We start from the raw sequence: 27,419 nt of genomic DNA on the forward strand, positions 1-27,419 counted from the left end.
AAAGCTTATTTTGTTTTTAGTAATCTCTATACCCCACACAGGGCTTGAACTCATGAATTCGAGCCGTAGATCAAGAGTTGCATGTTTTTCCAACTGAGCCAGCCAGGTGCCCCTTACAATATTTAACTTGACAAGTTAATCAGTCTTTCTCCCACCCCTTTAGGATTTCTCATGTGTTAAATCTTCTGTAGAAGTTAACACAACTTGTTAAATGTCAAAAGTTACTAAATGGTGGTGGAGGGTAAGCTGAAATGTGAACACAGTATGTGAGGTCTTTATCCAGAACTTTCCCCTGATTTTATGAACTTACAGCTTTTTCTACAAGAATTTGGTGAGGAAGTAGGGAGAAGATAGTTATACCTGAAAGATAAGTGGAAGAGCCTCATTTATTGGACCTTTATTTGAGAAGACTTGGGCAAGGTGTTGGCTTTAAAACTATTCTCAAGTGGGTAGGACTGGAATCAACTTGGGATCCACGTCTCAGCAGAGCACTGCTCCCCACCAATAGTAAATGATCTCTTGGGCTTAGAAACTCAAGACCTTCTTTCATCATTTGTCAGCTCTTTTGCCCTGTTTGGCTTTTCAATTTTCTCTCTGTTCTCTATCTTCCTATAGATTGGAGCTAAACATGGTGTTATTTACTTGATCACAAAGTATGGCTATCTTCACATGTATGACCTGGAGTCTGGCGTGTGCATCTACATGAACCGTATCAGTGCTGATACAATCTTTGTCACAGCTCCATATGAATCTACTTCTGGAATTATCGGTGTCAACAAAAAGGGACAGGTATGGAACTTTGAGGGTTCAACTCCCACCTTTTCCATTCACTAGGGTCTAGAGCTTCACTTTTACTCCTTCTCCAAGAAGGTGATCAAGTATAGTTAACTCCTGTTATTAAACTTATGCCCATGTCTCCCTTCTCCTTCCTGCCATTACTTTGCCTCTCAGTGCTACTCCTAACACAGGATCAATTCTGAGAAGAGAATAGCTCCCTTCCTGCATGAAGCTTCTCCCGATGAAGCAGCAGTTCTCATACACACCAGACCAGACACATATTGATTAGGGAAGGTTGAAAAGCAGGTACTGTGTTACTTAAATTACCTCTCCCAAGTAAAGTTAAAAAGATTGTTAAAATAAGAAAATCTGTGCCTTAAAAAAAAAGAACATTTAAAAAGAAAAACTGTCAGTTCCACCCACCCAAATAGGTCATTTTGGCAGAGTCATCATCTTGGACACATCACTGGTCAATGTCCATGCAACTTTATTTTTTTCTCACTTGGTATTTTTATATCTTTTAAAACAACTACGTGGAACCCCATGCCTCTACCATGATACTGTGTTATGTTGCCATTAGGTGTTTGGCTCCTGTGCATCCTGTCACTGTCAGAGCCAACATTCTAGGCATACTCAGCCTGAGCTTTAGAATTTTGCTGATACTGCAGTGTCTGAGAGCAGAATGTAGTAGTAGTAAGTGTAAATGGAGCACTTTTCTAGGCTAGGCCATCTCACTTGTTGGGTCTTTATAGGTGCTGTCTGTCTGTGTCGAGGAAGATAACATTGTGAATTATGCAACCAATGTGCTTCAGAATCCAGACCTTGGTCTGCGCTTGGCCATTCGTAGTAACCTGGCTGGGGCAGAAGAGTTATTCGTGAGAAAATTCACTACCCTCTTTGCACAGGGGAGCTATGCTGAAGCCGCCAAAGTAGCAGCATCTGCACCAAAGGTAATGGCCCAGAACACTGTGCACCGATCTGAGAGTGAAATAAATTGTAAAAGCATTCAACTTCTGATCTTGGGGTGTCTTACTGTTTTGTTAGTTGTTTTAGCTTTAAAATTTGTGCCAATGGCATGACCACAATGAGAAATAATCAAAAAGCACAGTCCTGCTCCAACATTTTTTTATTCTCTTCCATTTCTTATCTATGTGCATACATATTTCACATGCAACTTTTTAGCTTAGGAAATACAGAACCATATTATACATCAAGTAGTTGTATCCTGTTTTATTTAGTCATATTCTACTCTCGACTTTTTCTGCTCATCTAGAGTGTAACAGTACTGATTAGGGCATTTTCTTCTATTTATTTCATTAGGATAAATTGTCCTTGGCCTAGATCTGCTCCTGAGTAAATAAAGGGTTTTAAGTTGCTATTCGTTAAAAGGATTTCTTCTTTCTGGTGATAGTTATGAACAAACCATTTCTAGTCTTCACACAGGACTTTTGAGTATTTTGGGGGTTTTTGTTTTTGTTTTTTACATTTATTTATATTTGAAAGACAGAGTGAGACAGTGTGTGAAAATGGAGGAGGAGCAGAGAGAGAAGGAGACACAGAATCTGAATCAGACTCCAGGCTCTGAGCAAGCTGTCAGCACAGAGCCGACATGGGGCTCGAACCCATGAACTGTGAGATCATGACCTGAGCTGAAGTCGGATGCTCAACCGACTGAGCCACCCAGGGGTGCTCCGACTTTTGAGTATTTTGAATTAGAACATATTAATGGTAGATCTTCATGATTGGCAGGCTGATTTAAAAGCCTAATTCTCACTGAAGCATGCTAGGAAGAAGACCATTGCTAGAAGTCACCTGTGGGGCTGAGACCCACTATGCTTTTGAGTTTTGCTGAAAGTGGAAGTCATTGCCTTGCTAGAGGACTTTCTATCCCTGACAATTAATTCAGTGTGGAATTTCCATCGACAATGTTTTTAAACATTTATTTATTTTTAAGAGAGATACAGAAGGTCAGTGGGGAGGGGCAGAAAGAGAGGGAGACGCAGAATCTGAAGCAGGATCCAGGCTCCAAGCTGTCAGCAGAAAGCCTGACACAGGACTCAAACCCACAGACTGTGATATCGTGACCTGAGCCGAAGTTGGACACTTAACCAACTGAGCCACTCAGCCGCCGGGCAATTTTTTTTAATGTTTATTTATTTTTGAGAGAGAGAGATAGAGCATGAGCAGGAGAGGGACAGAAAGAGAGTGAGACACAGAATCTGAAACAGGCTCCAGGCTCTGAGCTGTCAGCACAGCCTACGAGTACAATGTAACAGTCTACATTTCCATTTGTCATCAGGGAGCCCTGCGTACCAGTGACACAGTTCGGAAGTTCCAGAGTATTCCTGCCCAGCCTGGGCAGGCCTCTCCTTTGCTCCAGTACTTTGGAATCCTCCTTGACCAGGGTCAGCTCAATAAACTTGAATCCTTAGAACTTTGCCGTCCAGTGCTTCAGCAGGGACGTAAGCAACTCTTAGAAAAATGGCTGAAAGAAGATAAGGTACAAACACTTATGAAATCACAGCCCTCAGCACAGTTTGTAAACTAGATCACAGGCTCCTCTGGTCCTAATCTTGCCTTCTCTCTTTGGCACACCACAGCTGGAATGTTCGGAAGAACTTGGAGATTTGGTCAAAACTGCTGACCCTACACTCGCTCTGAGTGTATATCTTCGAGCAAATGTGCCGAGCAAAGTTATCCAGTGTTTTGCAGAAACAGGCCAATTTCAGAAAATTGTCCTCTATGCCAAAAAGGTAATGCATACCTAACCATTAGCATTTCACAGGTAATTAATTTGTGGTGGGCGGTTGCCGATTCTGAAGTTTATAAAATACCATTCCTTCTATGGAAGTACTTTGGTGTGAGTTGTCAGTGTTGCTGTTAGCATTTATCATTCAGTATGATCCTATTCTCTTCAGTTTTTTATTTTCCTGTCTTATGTTTACAGTCCTTTCAGTTCCCTTCCACTTGGGGATTTTCCTGTAATTTTATCTTGTTCTTTTTCTCCCTTGTCCTTCACACCCCTCAGCACTGCCTGTGTGTTAAATCCATGTTTCAGCAGGCTTCTACTGCAGCTTGTCCCTGAAGCTCAGTGGACACTGCGCTGGGTGTTGGTCAGAGCTTGCACACTGGTTGGGGTGACTTCTTTATGGTCCAGACTGTTTGTGTAGTTGATTATGTCTCTGCATACATGGTCAGCACCTTGAAATGGACATTGTGTTTGGCAGAGGCCCTGCACATACACATGCTAATGTTGCCCCTCATTTCTTTGTAAACACAGGTTTAAAACAAAGGATGGGAGCTTTTTTGTTTTAAATGCTCAGAGTGTTTTGTTTATTTGTCTGATGGGTGTTCCCTTTCCTCTAGGTTGGCTATACCCCAGACTGGATCTTTTTACTGAGGAGTGTGATGAGAATCAGTCCAGACCAGGGCCTGCAGTTTTCTCAAATGCTAGTGCGAGATGAGGAGCCATTGGCCAACATTGACCAGGTGAGCACAAGTTGTTTGGGATACATTTTATGGCTTTGTATAGCTGTCAGGATTGCTTTTTATTTGTTTTTCTCTTACCAGTGTCTTCCAGTCTTAAAAAAATCTGCTGTACCAGAGGACCTTATCTTCTATTATTTTATTACTTGAATACCATCATTTACCTTTGTTTTGAAGTATTTTAGAGGATTCATCTGTTGTGAGAATCTTACTTCTTTTGTGTGGTGGTTGGTGGTGGGGAGTAAGGATGTCATTTTAAAATGGTAGCCCCACTTCATTACCCTCTGCTGACTAAGGCCACCTGAACTCTCTCTGTGTACTGGTTATGGTAAGTGCTTTCAAGTCTGTAGACTTTCATCTTTGGGTGTCTGGCTCATCTGGGAGTTAGGTGGACATGAGACCATTATTTTAGCATAACACACTTAGGTTTTAGACGTAAACAGATGTCAAGTCACCTTCAGCAAACTAGGTACAATGGGCTCTGGGTAATACAGAGAGATATGTAACAAAGGTTGAAGCAAGGCAAAACCAACAAGCTGTATAGATGTAATTATAAATGCATTCATACTGGGTTGATACATCTTGGAATTTGCAGGTAGTTTGGAGATCATGTTGAAAGGAATTGAGCCAAATTTACATAGATTTCAGGGAGAAAGAAGGCTCCAGAATACATCCGGATTATATTTCATATATCTAAAGTATTTTTAATGTAAACTTTCTCTTATATTTTAAATATGGAAACAGTTATACAATCAGTAAGTTCATTACCTTTATTTCACTTCTTACTAAGGCTTATTCTTTAACATCTATTTAACTTTAATGATTGGTGTCTAAGTCAGTGTTTGTATTTACCTAACTATGCCTGAATAATGAGAGTATAAGAGCTAGACACCAGGTATTGATTGCCTCTAGGATTTGATTAAGTAATAGATTGTTAAGATTGCTTCAATCCCGTCAAAGTACTTCCTTTGATCTACTTGAGTAAAAATGCCCTGTTGGTGAGTACGATGCGAGTGATAATAATTTCACAGAATTACCTAAAAAGTAATGGCCATGAATTATTTGAATTTTGATGATATGAGAAAATGCAGGGCACTGGCTGGCTCAGTCAGAAGAACGTGTGACTCCTGTCTCAGGGTTGTGAGTTTGAGCCCCACATTGGGTGTAGAGGTTAATAAGAAAAATTAAAACTTTAAGAAAAAAAGAGAAAATACAAAGGAAGGGACTAATTGTTGAATTTCTAAATGAGGTTTAATTTCAAAAACTATCTGAATAGGAAAATAAAAGTTTCCTTTGGGTAAAAATGTGGCTTGCAATCCGTTTCAGATTGTAGACGTTTTCATGGAAAACAGTTTAATTCAGCAGTGTACGTCCTTCTTGTTGGATGCCTTGAAAAATAATCGCCCATCTGAGGGTCACCTCCAGACTCGCCTGTTGGAGATGAACCTGATTCACGCACCCCAGGCAAGTGACATTTCTAGGCTCTAACCACAGGACAGAGCACCTGTTTCTCTTCTGTGTGGGACTTGCACACCTAAACACAGTGGCTTTGGGCTGGGATGTGCTAATGCCTCAGGAGACACTCTCTAGGACTTTCCTGCAAGAGAGTTCCAGAATCCATGGTGCAGAACTTTCGTAGAGACATTTGCACCTGGAACATCTTTTCTTTTCATTTCGTTTTTCTTCATTGTGGTAAAGTATACATTAAAAAATTTACCATTTTAACTACTTTCTGAAGTTTTTTTTAATGTTTATTTATTTGAGAGAGCAAGAGACAGTGAGCACGTGAATAGGAGAGGGGCAGAGAAAAGGAGAATCCCAAGCAGGTTCCATGCTGTCAGAGCAGAGCTCGATGTGGGACTTGATCCCACTAAGTGTGAGATCATGAACTGAGCCAAAATCAAGAGTCAGATGCCTAACCGACTGAGCCATCAAGGCACCCTTACCATTTTAACCATTTTTAAGTGCACGGTTTAGTGGCTGTAAGTACATTCACAATATTGTGCAGCCATTACCACTGTATATTTCTGGAACTTTTTATCAACATGAACAGAAAATTTGTACCCATTAAGCAGTAACTCCCCATTCTCTCCCCCAGCCCTTGCTAACTCCTGTTCTACTTACTGTTTCTATGAATTTGCCTATTCTAGATACTTCATATAAGTAGAATCATATTATATTTGTCCTTTTTTCTGGCTTGTTCACTTAATATATTATTTTCAGGATTCATCCATGTTGTAGCATACATTAGAATTTCATTCCTTTTTATGTCTGAATAATATTCCATCGTATGTGTATGCCACATTTTCTTTATCTATCTACTTGTTGATGACACTGGGTTGCTTTCACCCTGTAGCTGTTGCAAATAGTGCTAGGAATATTGGTGACAAGAATCAGCTTGAGTTCCTGTTTTCAGCTCTTTGGGGCATCCATCCAGAAGTGGAATTGCCAAATCATACGGTAATTCTGTATGTAACTTGTTGTAATACCACCATACTATATTCCAAGTGCTACATCATTTTATATTCCCACCACAATATATGAGTCTTCCAGTTTCTTCATATCCTGGCCAACATTTGTTATTTTCTATATATGTTTAAAAAAATAATATAGCATCTGACTTTGGCTCAGGTCATGATCTTGCAGCTTGAAAGTTCAAGCCCCACATCGGGCTCTCTGTTGTCAGTGCAGAGCCAGCTTCAGATTCTCTGTCCGCCTCTCTCTGCCCCTCCTCCACTCTACCTTTTTCGCTCTCTCAAAAATAAATAAATTGGAAAAAAATAGCTATCCTAAATGAATGTGCAGTGGTATCTCATTGTGGCAGTGCATTTCTTGACCTGAAAATTGGTGGAAGGGCTGTGATTAAATCACATGTATATGCCTTTTCCTTTTTTGGTTAATTTTGGATATGTATACAGGAAAGGAGTTTGAAAAAATTCCCATCACGCTGTTAACCACAATTGTCTGAGTGGACAGGATTGTCATTCACTTTGTTCTTTACTCACTTGTCTTCTCATTTTTTTTCTTTATAATCACATATTGTTTTTGTCGTTATAATGGAAACAGTATGTTAATTATATTGTTGTGTGATTTCAGATTATTCAAATCCACAAGTTAGCTGCAGTTGTGTGGGTCATATCCAACCTCCAGAAAACAAAAGTGTTATTAACTTGCTGTTTGCTGTACTGTTAAACCCTTATGACTAGATGATTATGTGTGATGATAGTTTTTAATAAGTGAGATTTGAAAGTGGCACCTGGGTGTCTCAGTCCATTAAGCATCTAACTCTTGATTTCGACTCAGGTTATGATCTCTTGGTGAGTTCAAGCCCTCTGTTGGGCTCTGTGCTGGCAGAGCAGAGCCTGCTTGGGATTCTCTCTCTCCTCCTCTCTCAAGATAAATAAACCTAAATAAATAAGCAAGAAAGCAAGCAAGCTTTGAAACAGAAACTAAGTACCATTCAGGAACTGAGCAGATAGACCCTAAGAAGAGCCCAAACCCTGAAGAGGGGTATCCTAGATTGGCACATGGCTGGGTACAATGCCCAAAACATTGGGACAGTTCTCTCTGGACATTGGAGGCTGGATGATGTTTCCTTTCTTGGCTCATCTGTGTTTTCTGAGTTCTTTAAACTGCACTATTGCTATAATAAGGGGGAAACTTTTTAAGAATTTTTTTAATGTTTTATTTCTGAGAGAGAAAGAGAGACAGAGTAAGCAGGGGAGGGTCAGAGAGAGAGGGAGACACAGAATCTGGAACAGGCTGCAGGCTTTGATTTGGCTGTCAGCAGAGAACCTGACGCGGGGCTCAAACCCACGAACCACGAGATCATGACCTGAGCCGAAGTCGGACGCTTAACCAACTAAGCCACCAGGTGCCCCAAGGGGGAAACTTTTTTAAAAAGAGGATAGTAAGGACAAGTCTAAGGAAACAAAGGGTGGGGGGATCAGATAAGCATCAGATATTACAAAACTCTGCTCTCAGCACTTGGTTTGGTTGGTTTCCTCTGCAGGGAGCCCAGAATGTACATTCTCCTGGAACAGCATGGTGTTAGGCTAGGTCTGTGGTCACCATGTACTTGGTTTGTGCTCCATATCCTGGGAGAAATGGGAAAGAGTGTGCAGCTCATCAACACTAGCTACTTGTTAGATATGGAGGGTCAGATTACTTAGCAAGACAGCAAGGTTAGTTGTTGACCCACTCATTCTTAGTCCAGAGGTTGCTTATTTAAAGATGATATTAAGCCTCATCAGAATTCTTTCTGGGAGGGTTAGTTGTTTTTCAAACATTCCCACACACACCTAATTCTGCCTTTAACCAAGTTGAGAAACTTTGTGAACACCAGTAGGATTTATTACTTCCAGGTCTAATTGTGACTGTTGCTAGTCCAAGGATTCAGCTCATTAAAGAAGGAGGCCTTTGTAGACTCATGCCCTCACATTGACCGTGACCTTGCCATAGAAAACTGTACAAATGTGAAAGCCTTTAGGGCAAGGCCTCAGCCTTATACACACCTGACTCTACGCCCTAGGAGGACAGAGCCTTGTTTGAAAAGGCTGAGGTGACTTGGAAGGATGGCTAGCACTCTGCTCAAAGGTGGGCAAGGACATAGACCTGTTGAAGCCCTTCTCTCCATGAGCAAGTGTTCTGGAGCTGGGGGCCATGGTTTGAGGAGCTGTTCTTAAAAAGTTATTGCCACTGTTCAGTCTTTCTCCCTGACCTCCCATTTCATAGGTTGCAGATGCCATCCTTGGAAATCAGATGTTTACTCATTATGATCGGGCCCACATTGCCCAGCTCTGTGAAAAGGCAGGCCTCCTGCAGCGTGCGCTGGAGCACTACACTGACCTCTATGACATCAAGAGGGCTGTGGTCCACACTCACCTCCTCAATCCCGAGGTATGGTGCACCCTTGGGGCATTCCTGTTGTGACTGGCATGCATCTGTCATTAGGGTCACAGGCTCCCGAAATTCCCTGGGTCCATGGTTGTGGGACTGTGGCATGTGTCTTCCCTTTGCATGAGCCACACTGCTACTATACACAATTTTCATTCAGCCCACACACAAGCTTCACTTGCTCACCCATGCATTAGGACCCACATTACCTCTTTCTTTCCATTTTCTACCTTTGACTTAGCCTAATAGAGAGAACCTGTTAATATCAACAGCTCTAGCAGGGTTGCCTGAAACTATTAACAGAAGCTAGTAGATATTACATTTCCGTTTATAGAATAAGTTTTGGTATCAGCTGTGGGGTTTCTCAGGGTCTGTGACAGCTTGATGAACTATTTAGGTTAGTTATCCTGAGTTTACTCCCAGCTCCCACTTTGTACCACACCCCTTTTAAGTGAAAATTCTTTATATTCCTGACCTTCAGCGATAATGGAAAACTTGCCAGTTACTTTGCCAGTATTGGCAACATCTAGGATGGTACTTAGCTGTGAATAAACTTCTTCTTGCTTCCCAGTGGCTTGTCAGCTTCTTTGGCTCCTTGTCTGTGGAGGATTCTTTAGCGTGTCTCCATGCTCTGCTGTCTGCCAGCATCAGACAGAACCTTCAGCTGTGTGTGCAGGTGGCCTCCAAGTACCACGAGCAGCTGGGCACACAATCCCTGGTGGAGCTCTTTGAATCTTTCAAGAGTTATGAAGGTAAACCTAACACCCTCCGGCCAACTGCACCTCCTGCTCAGGTGTCGGTGTCTGCCTGCCCAACCTCACAGTCTTCCTTCAGGCCAGGCCAACGTGTTAGTCAGTGGCAGATTTCTGGTGTCTAGTGTGTTATCCAGCTTAGGTAGCTTTTTTGGCATTTGCAAAGGAAACATTTAGTTGATTGGTGTTGGGTGGGGACACTTAGAATCCCCTAGTGTCCCTGGAGCCTCTGTAGAACTGAGCATCTGTCACACAGTGTGCTGCAGAGTTCACCAATAAGCCAGAACTAGTGACACTAGAGTGCCTGGTTCTGAGAGGGTGGCCCTTTTGGCTTCCCCTGAGTCACAGTTCTACGGAGACTCAGTGATGTGTGGCTGCTAGGCTGGCAGGCCTGATTGTGGTTGGTGTCCTTTGCCCTCCTGTGGGCATCACACCAAGAATTTGCTGGTAGGGGGATGGCCTTCCCAAGTGAGGGTCTTTTGGGGACAGGCTGGGGCATAGGGGATAGAAACAATGACAGAAACAGCATCTGTCCAGTGAGGTGTTAAGCCACTGCCCTGTGCCTAGTGAGGATGGGATGTTGGAGGAATGAAAGCGAGAGCTGCCTTCAGGGAGCTGCCCTTGTCAGAAGACACCATCGCAGGAAAGACTGTAGCAGCAATTAGGTTGTGCTGGGCGGGAGATAGCAAAAGAGTAATGTTGGTGGGAACTGTCTGCCTTTAGAGTTTGGTTCCTTCCCCAGGTTATAGCCAGTGACCTCCTCAGGGAAAGTGGTCTTCTCCGGTGTATCCTCTCCTGCTCTTGTCACCAGTACCTCCTGGCCAGCTCCTGTGACAGTTAGGAGATGGTTAACCTCTGATGAACGGTGTTGCTTTGTGACTCACCATGCATTCCAGTCCACAGTGGTTCCACGTGTGCCATCAGCTTGATGTCAGGGAACAGACTCTGTTTGGAGGCTCCCATTGGAAGCCTCTGCTTTCCTGTTCCTGGTGTTCTTTTTAGAGCAGCAGTCATACAGCCCTCTCAAGTTACCTCAGTTTGAATTATTCTTGAAGATGACCATCTCGGGTATTCCTGGGCCCCCCAGATGGATTCCATATACACACAGTATTTCACATTAGAACATCCCAGGTATACCTCCCAGATTTGATGGAAATCTGACTAGCTATTTGGAGGAGATGCCAAAGCAGAAGAACTTCACATAGATTTTGTAAGTGTTGAGTGGACTGTGGGTGCTGGGAGAGTGGAGCACTATTGTTGTGGGTTGGACCATCAAGGGCAAGTGGGCTACCACTATGGAGAATGCAGGTGGTTATTATGAGGGCATAAGATGGAACAGTCTCTCTTCATAGGCCTCTTCTACTTCCTGGGCTCAATTGTGAACTTCAGCCAAGATCCAGATGTGCACTTGAAATACATTCAGGCTGCCTGTAAGACGGGACAGATCAAGGAGGTGGAGAGGATATGCCGGGAGAGTAATTGCTACAACCCAGAACGGGTGAAGAATTTTCTGAAGGTGAGTGTGTTCAGGCATTGCCTCCTTCCTTGAGCAAACCATCAGCCAGCTGCCCAAGAGTTGGAAAGCTGGCTTTGTCTCTGCCAGTGTTCCTTGGATCCTTAGTGCAGAGCTCTACTTTGGCCTGAAGTTCTTACAGAAGTCCACTGTTCATTTTACAGCCCTGGAGGCTGTACCTTTAATTATCTGATGTGTGAGTGGAGAGAGTTAGTTTATTGATGCACTATGTTTCAGCAGCTTCCCAGCTGTGCCCCTGTTAATTAGGCTGGGAAAGTCTACAGAAACAAATGAGCTACTTACTCAGTGCTAGTGGCATAAAAAGCAAGAAGTGTATTTCCTTCTCGTGCAGATCGGGGTGGATGTAGAGGTAAGTGGGGTGGCTTTCTTTCCCACCATCTTTCAAGGATCAAGGACCAGGATGGCTGTTTTGCCATTTTTAGTCTATCACCTTGAATGTTGCCTTCCCAGTCACTGGAAGGAAAGAAAATTCAGAGGAGTTGGCATAGGTGGTTTTTCTGGGTGAGACTGCAGGTGGCATGTGGCATTTGAATTCTTATTCCATTGGAGGAAACTAGGTCGCATGGCCATACCCAGAACTACAAGGGTGCAAGGGAACCTGATAAGTGTCATGTAGGTATGGCCAAATGAGGGGAGGCATCATTGTGGTGGACTGCAGGGCAGGCAGTAGTGCCCTGCATGGTCAGCCAGTGTTCCATAGGGTATGGCTGCTTGTCCAGAAAGGTAGCCCTCACCAGCAAGCATTCTCAAAAGAGGCCCACTTTCTGGTGCCTGGTCTGGGTCAGATTTATACATAATGAGCTGCTTGTCTTAACCCAAAAGATAATGGCTTTTGGACCAGTTTGGAATGTTATTGCCAAATTTAGCAGAGCTCTTTTCTCCTTTAACCAAATAGTCCTAATTTTCTGTTACTTGTTTCTCAAGGCAAACACTGAATCCCCAAAAGCAAATACATGTACCTTTAAACAGCAGTATATCTAGAACAAAATCTCATCCTTGAGCCTCCTTGGGGCCACTCTGCTACAGAAGCAGTGCCATCTCTGCTGATTCATGGTGCCTGCAGCCTAGCTCTGTGGGGTCTTCACTGCCTGCCTTGTTCTGTGCTTCCCATTACACAGGAGGCTAAGCTCACAGACCAGCTTCCTCTCATCATTGTGTGTGATCGGTTTGACTTTGTACATGACCTTGTCCTGTACTTATACCGCAACAACCTGCAGAAGTACATCGAAATCTACGTTCAGAAGGTACTGCTGGGACCATCACTGCTGGCTCCCAGGTGACACCTGGCTGCCTTTGTGCCTTGGTTGGTGGTAATAGTCTATACCTGAGAGGCTACCTCTGACCCCTGAACATGTCTGAAACTGGTGGCATCTGAGCTTGGGCTGCAATAGCAGAATGCCACAGACTGGGTGGCTTAAGCAGTAGACATTTACTGCTAACAGTTCTAGAGGATAGATGTCCAAGATCAAGGTCCTGACCCTACCATCTTGGGTTGGTTCTTTCTGAGGCCACTTTTCTTGGCTTACAAATGGCCAGCTTCTCACTGTGTTTTTATATGGCCTTTTCTCTGATTAGGGCCCTACCCTAATCAGAGGGTCAAAACCTTACTGAACCATAATTATCTCCTTCCAGGCCCATCTTCAAATACAGTCACATTAGGGATTAGAGCTTCAAAGCAGGCATTCCATGTACCACAGGAGCTCTTTCAGACAGCCACCTTGTCCAAACCTTGGGAACAAGGGTAGCAGTGACCTGTCCCTGCAGCACTGAAGTCACCACCTTGACCATTCTAGGTCAACCCTAGCCGGATCCCCGCTGTGGTTGGAGGGCTGCTTGATGTGGATTGTTCTGAGGAAGTAATTAAAAACTTAATCATGGTGGTGAGAGGACAGTTCTCCACTGATGAGCTGGTGGCTGAAGTGGAAAAAAGAAACAGGTAAGGGATCCTAGCTTGGTATCTTCTCTTCCTGTGGGTTCTAGTGCCTGTGGTTAAGCCTGTGACTAATTCCCTGAGATCCCTTCTCGGTTAGCCTCCAGGCCCCAAGACTGATGGTCTCTGCAGCTGGTCTTTCATGCAACAAATCTTAGATCCAGTAGTGAGTTATTTGCTATTGGTACTGCAGATCTTTGGGGGAAAACTTAACAATTGAAATCAGTTTGGAACTCAAGTCTGTTTTGGTCCCTAGAGCAACCTGAGATTAATGGAATGAGATTTTTGTTTGTTTCTAAAAGCCACCTTCAGAGTTCAGGGTCTGCCCTGGAGGTTTTGGACATTAGTTTTGAGACGTTTAAGGTGTTCTTCCTTCTTTCAAAGGCTAAAGCTGCTGCTTCCCTGGCTGGAGTCCCGGAGTCAGGAAGGCTGTGAAGAACCTGCCACTCACAATGCTCTTGCCAAGATCTACATCGACAGCAACAACAGCCCTGAGCGCTTCCTGAGAGAAAATGCTTACTATGACAGCCGGGTGGTGGGCCGCTACTGTGAGAAGCGGGACCCACATCTGGCCTGCGTTGCCTATGAGCGGGGACAGTGTGACCTTGAGCTCATCAAGGTGGGCAGCAGGATACACTTAGCTGCCAGGTTTTGCTCTGGCTTCAAATGCATGCTCTGTGGAGGCTCATGAGGGCTTCCTCTGATCCCCACAATTGCAGGTCATGTGGTACATTTCCATTAATAACTTGGTTTCTTTTTAATTTGGATGCCTTGTTTGCTACCTGCTTATACCCTGTTTGAATATATTGTACTTCTAGGCATGGCTGGCCCAGAGTCTGACCTGTCAGCCTTCTGCTTACAGTCCTCAGGGTTACCTAGTATCCTGAGGGCAAAATTCAGCCTGTTGGCCTGACTCAGGAGGTCCTCTGAACCGCAACCCTGTCCTCACCAGCCTCCCCTCTTGCCTCTCTATCCTGGATGCCTCCATCCTATTTGCCCTTGCACTTCCTGCTCTTCTTTTTAAGGCAGCTTCTTACACGTACCCTCACCAACTATTTCCAACCACAGAGCTCTTGCTGGCCCCTCTTTGGAACATCCCCCCAGGTCTGCTTTCCTCAGTCCTGGCTTGTATCTATGTGTATTCAGTTACTTAAGTATCAAATAGTGACCTAAAACTCCAGAAATCTTATGTGGGTGCACCTGATGTTTGCCTGACTGTAAGATCCATAGACAGTTGGTCTGTTTGCCCTGGGCACATCAGGCTATCTGACAACATGGTGGAAACTCAGCAACTGGGGAAGGAATCTGTGTCAAGCATATGGAGCCAAAGCTCAAGAGCAGTGCATCAGTTTCTCATCCTGCTCTGGCTTTTGACACTGGCCATGCAAGTGGCAGGCTAGGTTGACATAGCAGCTTCCTCTAGGGAGCAAGTTTGTGTGAAGTTGGGGCTTTAGTTTGATACCATAAGCTATGTTTTGGCTGAATTTACCACCTTTTTATTAAAGCTCAGTCCAGTGACCTCTCGGGGATCTTTGCACCCATCTTTCCTACCTGGTAATGGACAATAGGCATCACCTTTTAGTAAGGCAGAATTCAGACAAGAAAAAAAATGCCCATTAAGATCTGATGTGTCAAAAGGAGATGTAAGGTTTTGGTGCAGACCAGAGTAGGCCTGCTCTTGGCCTCATGCCGTGCATGTGTGAGCAGCCTGTGGACACACATGCAGTACTTAGCCTTGTGCCTAGTATCTGGTACCCAGACAGTCTGATTCCTACCAGGCCTTAGCAAGTGTCTCACACATTGGAATGTTCCAGTGGATGGTTGATTTCTTCGAACACTAAAAAAAGGTCTCAAGTTCAATCAATGAAAGCATATTTTAAGGTTTATAGGCTTTGGGGTGCCTGAGTGGCTCAGGCAGTTAGGCAGCCAACTCTTGATTTCAGCTCAGGTTGTGATCCCAGGGTTGTGAGATAAAGCCCCATGTTAGGCCCCGTGCTAAGTGTGGAATCTGGTTAGGATTCTCTCTCTCTCCCTCTACCCCTCTCCGCAACTCATGTATGTGTGTGCTTGCGCTCGCTCGCTCTCTCTCTCTCTCTCTCTCTCTCTCTGTCTCTAAAAATTAAAAAAAAAAAGTTTTTAGGCTTGAAATGCTGTAGCATATATGCTGTTTTATACCAGTTCTTGGCTATTCTGATAGCACTTTAAGATGGTGACTATTTACATTTAAATTAGCTAAAAATTAAAAACTTAGTTCCTGTTTCTTACACTGCATTCCGTAGCACAGATCTAGAACATTTTTATTATCTCAGAAAGTTCTGGGCAACACCACTTTAGGGCAACACCACTTTAGGGCAACAGATTGATATGGAGAGGAGCTGCCACCCAGCCATACCCACTCTTAAGTTGTTGTAAACTGAGAAACTCATGTTTTGAGGTAATATGTTGCTCTGAGGAGTTCATTGTCACCCCTTTGGGATGCTGCTCATCCTGTGTCAAAGTACTATTACTCACTTGGGTTCTAGCTGACACCAAACAAGTGTCAGGGACAGAGGGAACTGACTGGGGTGGGTCCCAGGTAATTTCCATTGGTTGGCTGTGTTACACACATTAGTGTGCTCATTTCAGGTTTGCAACGAGAATTCTCTGTTCAAAAGTGAGGCCCGTTACCTGGTGCGCAGGAAGGATCCAGAACTCTGGGCTCATGTCCTTGAGGAAACCAACCCTTCTAGGAGACAGCTGATTGACCAGGTGAGGAATAGAAATGGGAGTGTATGTATGCATGCCTGTGTTTTGACCTCTCATCATCATGTGGCCAAAGTGAGTTGTTGTAATGTTGTGTCTGAAACATCTTCAGACGCATGACCAGACAATCCTGTGAATCTTCTCTGGAGTTGTTTATTGGCCCTGTAGAGTTATTGACCCTGTAGAGTTGGCCCTGATCTCCAAAGTAGGGATATGCTGTCCCAGTAAAAGGAATATCTAATGGCATGACTGCAGACTAGATCCTTAGTATTTTTTTTTTTTTTAGCTCAGCCCTCATTGACACAAGGTAAGTGGCTCTCAAGGTTGTCTCAGCTAGATCTGCCTTTGTTGAGGAACTCCTGCATCCTTATGACCTTCCAGCACCTTCTTGGAGCTGGGCCACAGTGCCAAGGCCAGGGTTCTTCCTGGATGCAGTCTGGCAGGCTTCACTGGGCTTCCTGTAGCTTCAGGTAGCAGACGGTACTTCACCATCCTCACCGTCTGCTGGGCACACTACTTGGAAGTGGGCTGAGATTAGGGTAGGAACAATACCCTGGTCCAACAAGTGGGCTTCAGTCTTGAGTGGATCAGCTAATGTGCCCCCCCACTCCTTTGTGTGCATTACCAACCACTAGGTGCACTTGTTGGGCTTTACCTGTATGTATCTCCACTGAATTTCACCTTCTTGTTTTCTGTCCACTGTTCCTTGTGTTTGTGCCATTATCTTTTTCTTTATTAACTTTATTTTAAAACACTTTTAGATGGATAGAAGCCTGTGTTATTTTAGATCTTATTGTATCAACTTTGGACTTACCCATCTCTTAAGATTCATCAAGACCGGACAAAGACATTGAGCAGCAAAGGGCCTGGGACAGAGTAGGTTTAGATTCTACTAGAGATCTACAAATTCACAGACAACAGATATTTCTCCAAGTGTTGTCCAGCTACCTGGCACGTCTTATAGGTCACGTTGCATTGGCACGGGGATGAGCAGCTTTAACACTACACTGCACTGAACTGAAGCCAGCAGGTCCCCCTTGGTCTCCCTGTGTCTGTGTGGAGCTGCTGGTCCTCTCATTGTATCTGCCGTGACTGAATATTCATAGCCACCTCCTGGAGGGCATTCACCTACTGTGCCCCTCTAATTAGAGGGACCACATGATGGCAATGGCAGACTGCTTTTAGGTCTGGAGTAGAAGCTCATTATAGAAAGTTTATTTAGAGAAAGCAACTTCCTGAGGTAACTTAGGTTAGGCATCCTGTTGACTCAAATAGATGGTGAAAATTTATTTTTGCCCTTAAAACAACCAATGTGTATTTAAAGTACTCTTAAGGTTTTTAAGAATGGGCAGATAATCATGATGGCAGGAAATAGTGCTTCCTACTCTAGATGAATTCTGGATACTGTCACAGTACTCCTTTCCCTCAAGTATACCCTTTTAATTACTTATCTCTGTGATAGCCCCTTTTCTCAAACACCTCTGCATAACTGTTAGAATTGTTATAAACTCCTCAGTAGAACTTTTGTATTTTATGGTGCCATTAAGTATACAGTGTCCACTTGCAAAGTGAAGTGGGCTTGACTTTGATTCTGGTTCTGTTACAGCCCCCCCTGTTTGCAGGGTGAAAGTTTATGGCCAGAGATGTTATATTAGCTGTGTCATACCTTCTCTGAGCTGTCTGTTCTTTCTCATTAATGCATTGCTTTTCTCTAGCCCTGATGAACATCAGAACTTGGCAAAACTGATAGATCCCAAAGTCACCAAAGGTCCCTGGCACAAAACACAAGGAGAACAAGCTGGCCATCTAGCCTGGTGTTATTTGGGAAGTGTACTTTTTGGAGCACCTTGGTGGCTTAGTTATTTAAACATCTGACTCTAGGGGCACCTGAGTGGCTCAGTCGGTTAAGTGTCCGACTTCGGCTCAGGTCACAATCTCACAGTTTGTGGGTTAGAGCTCCGTGTTGGGGTCTGTGCTGACAGCTAGCTCAGAGCCTGGAGCCTTTTTCAGATTCTGTATCTCCCTCTCTCTCTGACCCTCCCCTGCTCATGCTGTCTGTCTGTCTGTCTGTCTCTCTCTCTCTCTCTCAAAAATAAATAAAAAATTTAAACATCTGACTCTAGATTTTGGCTCAGGTCATGATCTCATGTGAGTTGGAGCCCCACAGTGAGCTCTGTGCTGACAGCACGGAGCCTGCTTAGGATTCTCTCTGCCCTTCCCCTGCTTATGCTCTCTCCCTTAAAATAAATAAATAAACATTATAAAAAATGTCTTTTCCCCCAGTTGTGAGTTTTCTTGTAGGCAAGACACCCGTAATTGGATGAGGGGTGTATGGGTAGGCTTTTGCCAGTCTTTTTCTAAGGTGTGGTTCTGAGGGCTCAGCAGTGCAGGGTACATTCTACTTCATGCCTGGAAGTGGGCTGGGCCACAGCAGTGGTGGTGCACTAAGCTAGCAAGACCTTCATTAGAGTGGTGTCTTCAGGCGCCTGGGTGGCTCAGTTGGTTTAGCGTCTGACTTAGAAGGTTATGATCTTGTGGTTCAGTGCAGAGCCTGCTTCTGGATCTCTGTCCCCCTTTCTCTGCCCTTCCCTCACTTGCTCGCTCTCTTTCTCTCTCTCTCAAAAATAAACATGTAAAAAGAAAAAAAGTACATTAAAAAAAAGTAGTGTCTTCATTAGAGAAATGGAAGCCATTTTGCTATGAACAGTGACCTAAAAAAACAAAGATGAAAGCAGACATACATTTCAGCTACCTATTCAGTGCATTGCTATTGGTTTCACAATAAATTTACAGTATGGTCATTGGGGCGGAGATGAGTCTAACCCTAGTTAGAGAAAAACTAATTGTCAAAATAGAGCAAACAGAAATCCCTGAAACTAATGCCTTTAGACAACCTTCCCTTTTTGCCTTGAGAAGTCTCCTATTTTCTCCAGTGTCTGTTTCAGACTGCCATGGAGGAATCCTTCCCTTTTGTTTAGCTTCAAGGGTAGCCTTGAATGACTTAACTAACCAAGTTTTTCAAATGATTTTTAAAACCAGGTGGTACAGACAGCATTGTCAGAAACACAGGATCCTGAAGAGGTCTCAGTCACTGTCAAGGCCTTCATGACAGCTGATCTGCCTAATGAACTGATTGAGCTGCTGGAGAAGATTGTTCTGGATAACTCGGTCTTTAGTGAGCACAGGTGAGGGTATGCAGAGAGTAGCTGCTAACTCAGTCAGATTTAAGCACCTGCCTAATGTTCACTTTTCATTACAATTTTGTCTCATCTCATCTTCTTAGCCTCATTGGCTGCTCCCTAGATATGTGGCCAGTCTTTTCATTGTGTCCTGTATCTTCAGTCCTATCTGTATCTTCTAACCCAACCTAAATCCTGCTTTTTCCAAGATGCTGTCCTCTTGCTGCTCTGGCATGCACTGTTCTTCTTTAACCACACTGCTCAGAAAGGGAGTTAATATTCGTTAAGGCCTGTGATGTCCCAAGTATGTTAAACTCTTGAAATCATGGTGAACAAAAGCTTGGAAACAAATGTCAAGAAAATTGAACCTGGGCATGTATCAGGGAAGACTTGCTGGAGATCTAAGGTAGAAGCATGATGAGTAAGAGCTTGAGTGGAAGAACATTCTAGGCAGAAACAATAGCATGGGCAGACACCTTGGAAGTAATAAAGCATGCTTCAATATGGTTACATCCAGCATTTATCTCCACTTTAAAATTCATTATCAGGGGCACCTGGGTGGCTCAATCCACTGAGCATCCGACTTCGGCTCGGGTGATGATCTCCTGGTTTGTGAGTTCAAGCCCCGCATTGGGTTATGTGTTGACAGCTTGGAACCTGGAGCCTGTTTGGGATTCTGTGTCTCCCTCTCTCTGCCTCTCCCTTGCTTGTGCTGTCTCTCTTGCTTTCAAAAATAAATTAAAACTTTTAAAATTCATTATCAGGTGGGTGCCTGAGTGGCTCAGTCGGTTAAGCTTTGGACTTCAGCTCAGGTCATGATCTCATGGTTNTATAAGGAATATAGAAGAGCCTAAGCAGTTTTTGAAAGAAAGACCAAGGGGCATCTGGGTGGCTCAGTCGGTTAAGCTTTGGACTTCAGCTCAGGTCATGATCTCATGGTTCATGAGTTCAAGCCCTGCGTCGAACTCTGTGCTGACAGCTCAGCCTGGAGCCTGCTTCAGATTCTGTGTCTCCCTCGCTCTCTGCCCCTCTTCCACTCACACTCTGTTTCTTTCTCTCTCTCTCAAAAATAAATAAACATTAAAAAATAAAATAAAATTCATTATCAGAGGTTCTATGTCAAACAGACTAGTGTATCCACATCATAAATCCTGCTGTAAAGATTTAATTGCAAGGCTTATTTTGTAGGCCAGAAGAGATTTTGAGATCTGTGGCATTGTATTAAAGAGTGCTTGTGTGGATGTGTTTGTTTTTAAACTTGCAAATGGTAAATGGTAAATTACAGAATGTGAAATTATATTTAAATGGAATCCTAAGCCCTCATTGATTATAAGATGACAAAGCTAAGGTACCTGAGGTGGCTAGGTTATTCTGTCTAGTTATCTATCCAATCTTTGATAGATACTAACTTGTTAGTACTTCCCACAGTCAAACACTTATAGGTGGTTCTGACTTTGTGTGCTGCCTCCTTGGCCACTGTTCTTTCTCACACATGCAGGAGGACCTTCAAGTTCCTGCCCTTCTTTCTATGACTGACTGCTTCACCAGACATAGTTATATGTGCAGGTGAAAATACCCTGAGTTGGCAGTGTGGCAGACTACCTACACACTTACACAGATCCTATCACTGGGAAAATTTTAAATGTAGGATGAAATATACCGATGATCTTTTTTTTTTTTTTTTTATGTTTTATTTATTTCTGAGAGAGAGAGAGAGACAGCATGAACAGGGGAGGGCCAGACAGAGAGGGAGATACAGAATCTGAAGCAGGCTCCAGGCTCTGAGGCATCAGCACAGAGCCCGACGTGGGGCTCGAACCCACAAACCGTGAGATCATGACCTGAGCTGAAGTCAAGACGCTTAACTGACTGAGCCACCCAGGCGCCCCTACAGATGATCTTTTAAAATGAATCAGTGAACTAGTGACTTGGCCAAACTCTGCTGAACCTGGCTGTGTGTCCCTACAGGACACAGAGAGCAGGAGACAAGACCCAAGGGCCTACAAAAGGTGTGAGGTCTACAAAGAAGTTCCTCCTTGATGCAAGGATAAACTGTTATCAGTATTGCCTAGCCCTATGCTGAGAGATTAGCCAAAACAAAACAAAAAAGAGCTCTTTGGAACCATGGTGTTAGATCATGAGGACAAACTGGCCCTGAGAGGCTGGCCCTCTAAGTGGTTTTAGCAAAATTCAGGAGAACTGACATGAGATTAAAAATCTTCAAGTGAGAAATTTAAAGTGATTCCCATCAGGTAGTACCTTCAGATCTCTCCAGAGACAAGTCCTCTTAAGAAGATCCTGCCCTCTAAGGCTTCAGAGAATTCTCACATAACATTCCAAGAAATAATGAGCTAATAGTAAAAATATTGACAAAATGCATAAGGAAACAAGGCTCTATTAGTAAGAACTGGCAATGAAACAGTAGACTCAGATCTGCCTACAGGGACTATGGGTATTGGAATTATCAGGCACACAATATAAAATTATATGTAATGCATTTAAGTACCCAAAAACAATATCAAGCATATTTTTTAAAATACCAAATAACTTTGATAAATAAAAATAAATTTACATAATTGGATTTGAAGTAAACATAATTGGATTTGAAGTAAAAGTAAAAATGGCTTTAGCAGCATTAGAGAATAAATGAATAGAAAGATCGAGTGAAGAAATTGCAAGAATGTAGCCAAGACAGACAGATGGAAAATGTGAAAGAATTTAAGAGATGCACAGGTTCAAGGGAGACCTACTTAGAGCCTCAGAGAGAGCAGGGAATGAGACACTATTTGGAGGGAAAATGATGGAGATTTTAACAGAACTGATGATATTTTAGTTCTCCAATTCAGGAAGACCAGCAAACCCCAAGAAGGATTAATTTTTTTTTTAAGTTTGTTTTGAGAGAGAGTGCGTGAGCAGGATAGGGGCAGAGAGGTGGGAAGAGAGAGAATCCCAAGCAGGCTCCATGTTGTCAGCACAGAGCCCAGTGTGTGGCTCAAGCCCACGAACTGCAAGATCATGTCCTGAGCCGAAACCAAGAGTCGGAATGAGACTGACAGCAGACTTCTGAGCAGCTTCCGTGGAAGCTGAGGGATATGGGATGATATAATGACTGAGTGTATTAACATAAGGTTAATGAGAAGTTAGAAATAAAAAAATTAAAAAAGATAGGCAAATGCAGATCTAAAAATGCTGGTATTATATTGACACTGTATGTTAATATACATCATTTTATGTTTTTGTATATATTACGTGCTCTAAATTTGTATCATACAAAATAGACTTTCAGGTAAAAACCATTATTGAATCAAAAAGAGCCAGTATAGTAGTCTCCACTTATCCATGATGTCTTGTCCTATGGTTTCAGTTATCATGGTTAACTGTGGTCTGTCTGCAAGCAGACAGTGTGTCAGAAGGTCAGGAGAGTAGTAGCCTAACACTATGTCACAAAGCCTACATCATTCATCTCACCTCATCTCATCACATAGGCATTTTATCATCTCACCTTATCATAGGAAGAAGGGTGAGATACAGTAAGATATTTTGAGAGCGAGAAACCACATTCACATAGCTTTCATTTATGAAAGTTTATGAAATATTTATGAAACTATTCATCTATGAATTATATTGTTATAATTGTTCCATGTTATTATTATTGTTAATCTCTTAGTGTGCCTGGAGTTTATAAAATAAAGTTTATCATAGGTAGTATGTACAGGAAAAATATCAAAAAATATGATTTGGTGCTGTCTGTGGTTTCAAGCCCCTACTAGGGGATCTTGGAATGTATTACCCACATGGGAGACTGCTGTATATAATGATGAAATATTCGGTTCACCAGAGACATGATTCTGAACTTGGATATACCTAAAATAGAGCTTCAAAATATATAAGGTAAAAAATGACAAAACTGCAAGAAGACACAGGCAAATTCACCATATGGGAAGATCTTAACATACCTCTCCAGGTAATTAATAGAACAGTTAGCTTAAAAAGTGAGTATAGTAGGGGTGCCTGGGCAGCTCAGTCATTAAGCATCCGACTTTTGATCTTAGCTCAGGTCTTGGTCTCAGGGTCGTGAGTTTGGGCCCTGCGTTGAGGGGCCAAACTTTTTTAAAAAATGAGTACATTAAAAAGTACATGAGGGGTGCCTGGATGGCTCAGTTGGTTAAGCATCCATCTCTTGATTTCAGCTCAGATTTTGATCTCATGGTTCATGAGTTCAGACTCCACATCAGGCTCTGTACTGGCAGTGTGGAGCCTGCTTGGGATTCTCTCTCTCCCATCTTTCTCTCTGTCTCTACCCTGCTTGCTTTCAAAATAAATAAATAAACTTGAAAAAAAATTTAAGAATACATAAAAAAGGAATATATTAAAAGGTATAAAGGCAATACTAAATATATTCCGTAAAATAAATAAAAACAGTATAACTAGTGACAATTAATGTGAATTATAAGCTTGGGGCACCTGGGTGGGTCAGTTGGTTCAAGCATCTGGCTTTGGCTCAAGTCATGATCTCATAGTTCATGAGTTCGAGTCATGCATCAGGCTCTCTGCTGTCAGCGCAGAAGCTGCTTCATATCCTCTGTCCTTCTCTCTACCCCTCCCCTATTCATTCTCTTTCTCTCTGAAAATAAACTTTCTTTAAAAATATGAATTATGGGGTGCCTGGGTGGCTCAGTCAGTTAAGTGTCAGACTTTGGCACAGGTCATGATCTCACAGTTCATTAATTCAAGTCCTGAGTCGGGCTCTGTGCTGACAGCTCAGAGCCTGGAGCCTGCTTCAGATTCTGTGTCTCCCTCTCTCTCTCTGCTCTTCCCCTGCTTGTGCTCTCTCTCTCTCACAAAAATAAAATAAACATTTTAAAAAATGTGAATTATAAGCTTATTGGAAAGAATTTACATATATTGAACAAGTAAACATGGTTTTTAAAGAAAAATATCAGAAGACAAATAAATGAAAGCGAATTTCTACAGTCTGTCCACTCAACTATGATAAACAGCTTGATATAAATTCATGAATGATCACATCATCTTGAAAGACATTAGTTTTACCCACATCACTCAGATTCATTGCAATACCTAAAACTCTCTGTTTACTTATGAAACTTGACAAGAAGATTTTAAATTTTAAATCAGGAGTGCCTGGGTGCCTCAGTTGGTTAAGCATCTGACTCTTGGTTTCCCCTCAGGTCATGATCTTGTGGTTCCTCAGTTTGAGCCCCACATTGGGCTCTGTGCTGGCAGTGCAGAGTCTGCTTGGGATTCTCTATCTCTTTCTTTCTTTGCCTCTCTCTCTCTCTCTCTCCTTCTCTTTTCCTTTCTCCCTTTCAAAATTAAATATTTAAAATTTTTCAAAAAATATAAATTTTAAATCAAAAAGATAAAAGGTCAAGAATAGTGAAGATGTTGCTAACACAAATAATAAATCAATAATAAATCACCCAAGATGTGGGAGTAAGTTTTGGGATGACAGGGTACTTACTCTGATCTAGAATAATTATAAAATTAAATTAAGATGTGGTGGTTTGTACCTCACGCCAGTCAGAGTGGCTAAAATGAGCAAATCAGAGAACTCTAGATGCTGGCGAGGATGTGGAGAAACGGGCACCCTCCTACACTGTTGGTGGGAATGTAAACTGGTACAGCCCCTCTGGAAAACAGTGTGGAGGTTCCTCAGGAAACTAACAATAGAACTCCCCTATGACCCAGCAATAGCACTGCTAGGAATTTACCCAAGGGATACAGAAATGCTGAGGCATAGGAGCACATGTACCCCAATGTTCATAGCAGCACTCTCCACAATAGCTAAAACATGGAAAGAGCCTAAGTGTCCATCAACAGATGAATGGATCAAGAAGATGTGGTTTATCTATACCATGGAATACTACATGGCAATGAGAAACAATGAAATCTGGCCATGTGTAGCAACATGGATGGACCTTGAGGGTGTTATGCTGAGCGAAATAAGTCAGGCAGAGAAGGACAAATATCATATGTTTGCACGTATAGGAGGATTAGGAGGAACTTGACGGAGGAACAAGGGGGAGAAGAAGGGCGGAAATGGTGGGGGAAAGGGAGAGAGGCAAACCATGAGAGACTCTTGAATGCTGACAAAAACTGAGGACTGATGGATGTGGGGGGGAGGGGGGGATGGGCATGAAGGAGGGCACTTTGGGGATGAGCACTGAGTGTTATGTAGAAACTAATTTGACAATAAACTATTTGTAAAAAAAAAAAAAAAAAAAAAGATGTGGTGGTTTGTGCAAGGAGTAGAAAAATAGACCATAATAGTAGAGCAGAGAACCCTAAAATATGCCCACACATATGTAAAGCATTTATTTGTAATAGCTGGCTATACAGATGGAAATACTAGACTTTTCAGCAAATAATGTTGGGACAATTGATTATCCATATAGGTGAAAGTTAAAACTGGACCCCTGTCCTATACCATATAAAGATTAAATGTAAAAGTCAAACTATAATATTTTTAGAGTTTATGTTTAAAAGAAAAATATATTTGTGGCCTAATGAATGCTTAAGTCAGTTGCAAAAATACATAAACCATTTGTGAAAAACTAGCAAAATAGGACTATGTTAAACTTAAGAACTTTATCATAATAAGATGAGAAAAAGGGAAGCTACAAGCAGAGATGACATTTGCAACATACAGAAGCAACAAAAACTAGTATGGAGAACATATAATAAAAGAAAAACTCCTGATAACAACCTGATAGAAAACTTAGCAAAGCACTTGAATGGTCCTTCAGCAAGAGGAGAGACAGCCCCATGAGTCTCAGGCAGGACTGCAGCCTCATCAGCCATCAAGGAAGCACAGTCTGGCCACTGTATACTGTCCCTTTCCTCCTGCAGAGCAGCAGGGATCTAGCTCTCCTAATCACTCTTGATGAGAATGTTGAGCAATTGGGCCTCTTACATGCCCTGTTGGGAATGTTTTGTTCTCCTCGGAAAGCAATACTTGATAGAAGGTGTTTTCACTCCTCGTTCTGAACCCTGAATAAACTGGGCTCACATATCTCAGGAGACATGTGCAAGAATGCACAAAACAGCAGTTTCCAGTAGCAAAGATCTCAGAACAATCCAGACCCCCATCAGTAAAAGGGCTGTGGTACTGTCGTATAGTGAAGTACCATGTCACAGTGGAAATGAATGCTTATCCAACAGCATGGGTGAATCTTGGACCTAATTTTTAATACTTTTCCCTTCTTTTTCCCTCCTTCTCCTTAATTATTATACAATAAAATTGGCCTTTTGTGAAGAATGTACAGTACTAGGAATTTCATACATGCCTAGATTCATGAAAGTAACTACTATAGTTGGGGTACAGAACAGATCCCTCACTCTGTGAAACTGACTTGTGCAAGCTACCCTTTACAGTAGCAGTTCCTGTACCCCTAACAGTCACCCATCTGTCATTTATCACTCATTCTAGTTTTGTCTTTTCAAGAATGTCATGTAAAAGGTATCACATGGTGTGTAATCTTTTGAGACCTGGCTTCTTTCACACAGTCTTTGAGATTTATCCAGCATCAATAATCTGTTCTCTTTTATTGCTGAATAGTGTTGTGTTCAATGAATGTACAATAGCTTGCATATTTGCTTGCTCATCTAAGGACACTTGGATTGCTTTCAGTTTGGGGTGCCTATAAATGTAGCTGCTATAAATGTTTGTGCCCAGATCTTTGTTTGAACATACCTAGCTTTTGCTGACCCATTTGGTATATGTATGTTTAACTGTTTAAGAAGCTGCCAAACTATTGTCTTCCAGAGTGGCTGTTCCATTTTGCATTCCCACCAGCAGTGTGTGAGAATTCCAGTTGTTCTACATCTTCACCAGCACTTCGTATTATTGGTATTTTTAATTTTAGCCATTCTAATAAGTGTATAGTGGGATGTCATTGTGGTTTTAATTTGCATTTCCCTAATGGGTAATGATGTTAAACAACTTTTCTTGTGCTTATTTGCCATCCATATATCCTCTTTGGTGAAGAGTCTGTGTAAATCTTTTGCCTCTTTTTTATTTGGGTTATTTGGTTTTTCAGTGTTAAGTTTTGAGTTCTTTAAACAGTCTGAATTCAAGCCCTTTGTTTATATGGGATTTGTGA

At 42.5% G+C, this 27,419-nt stretch overlaps 1 protein-coding gene across 1 annotated transcript in view; it reads left to right on the forward strand.

The window, feature by feature from the left end:
• CLTCL1 (clathrin heavy chain like 1) overlaps window positions 1-27,419 on the forward strand; it is a 109,455-nt gene that overhangs the window by 52,820 nt on the left and 29,216 nt on the right. Inside the window, exons 6-19 of the mRNA XM_039242866.1 lie at window positions 616-789; window positions 1,530-1,727; window positions 3,077-3,277; window positions 3,378-3,530; window positions 4,144-4,266; window positions 5,590-5,727; window positions 8,998-9,162; window positions 9,731-9,911; window positions 11,264-11,427; window positions 12,564-12,689; window positions 13,239-13,381; window positions 13,760-13,994; window positions 16,001-16,123; window positions 19,157-19,302. Coding sequence (XP_039098797.1) covers window positions 616-789; window positions 1,530-1,727; window positions 3,077-3,277; window positions 3,378-3,530; window positions 4,144-4,266; window positions 5,590-5,727; window positions 8,998-9,162; window positions 9,731-9,911; window positions 11,264-11,427; window positions 12,564-12,689; window positions 13,239-13,381; window positions 13,760-13,994; window positions 16,001-16,123; window positions 19,157-19,302 — 2,270 coding nt within the window. The remainder of the gene's footprint in view (window positions 1-615; window positions 790-1,529; window positions 1,728-3,076; window positions 3,278-3,377; window positions 3,531-4,143; window positions 4,267-5,589; window positions 5,728-8,997; window positions 9,163-9,730; window positions 9,912-11,263; window positions 11,428-12,563; window positions 12,690-13,238; window positions 13,382-13,759; window positions 13,995-16,000; window positions 16,124-19,156; window positions 19,303-27,419) is intronic.

Source organism: Hyaena hyaena, unplaced genomic scaffold (genome assembly GCF_003009895.1).
Source record: "Hyaena hyaena isolate Hyena2069 unplaced genomic scaffold, ASM300989v1 scaffold_219, whole genome shotgun sequence".
NCBI lineage: Eukaryota > Metazoa > Chordata > Mammalia > Carnivora > Hyaenidae > Hyaena > Hyaena hyaena.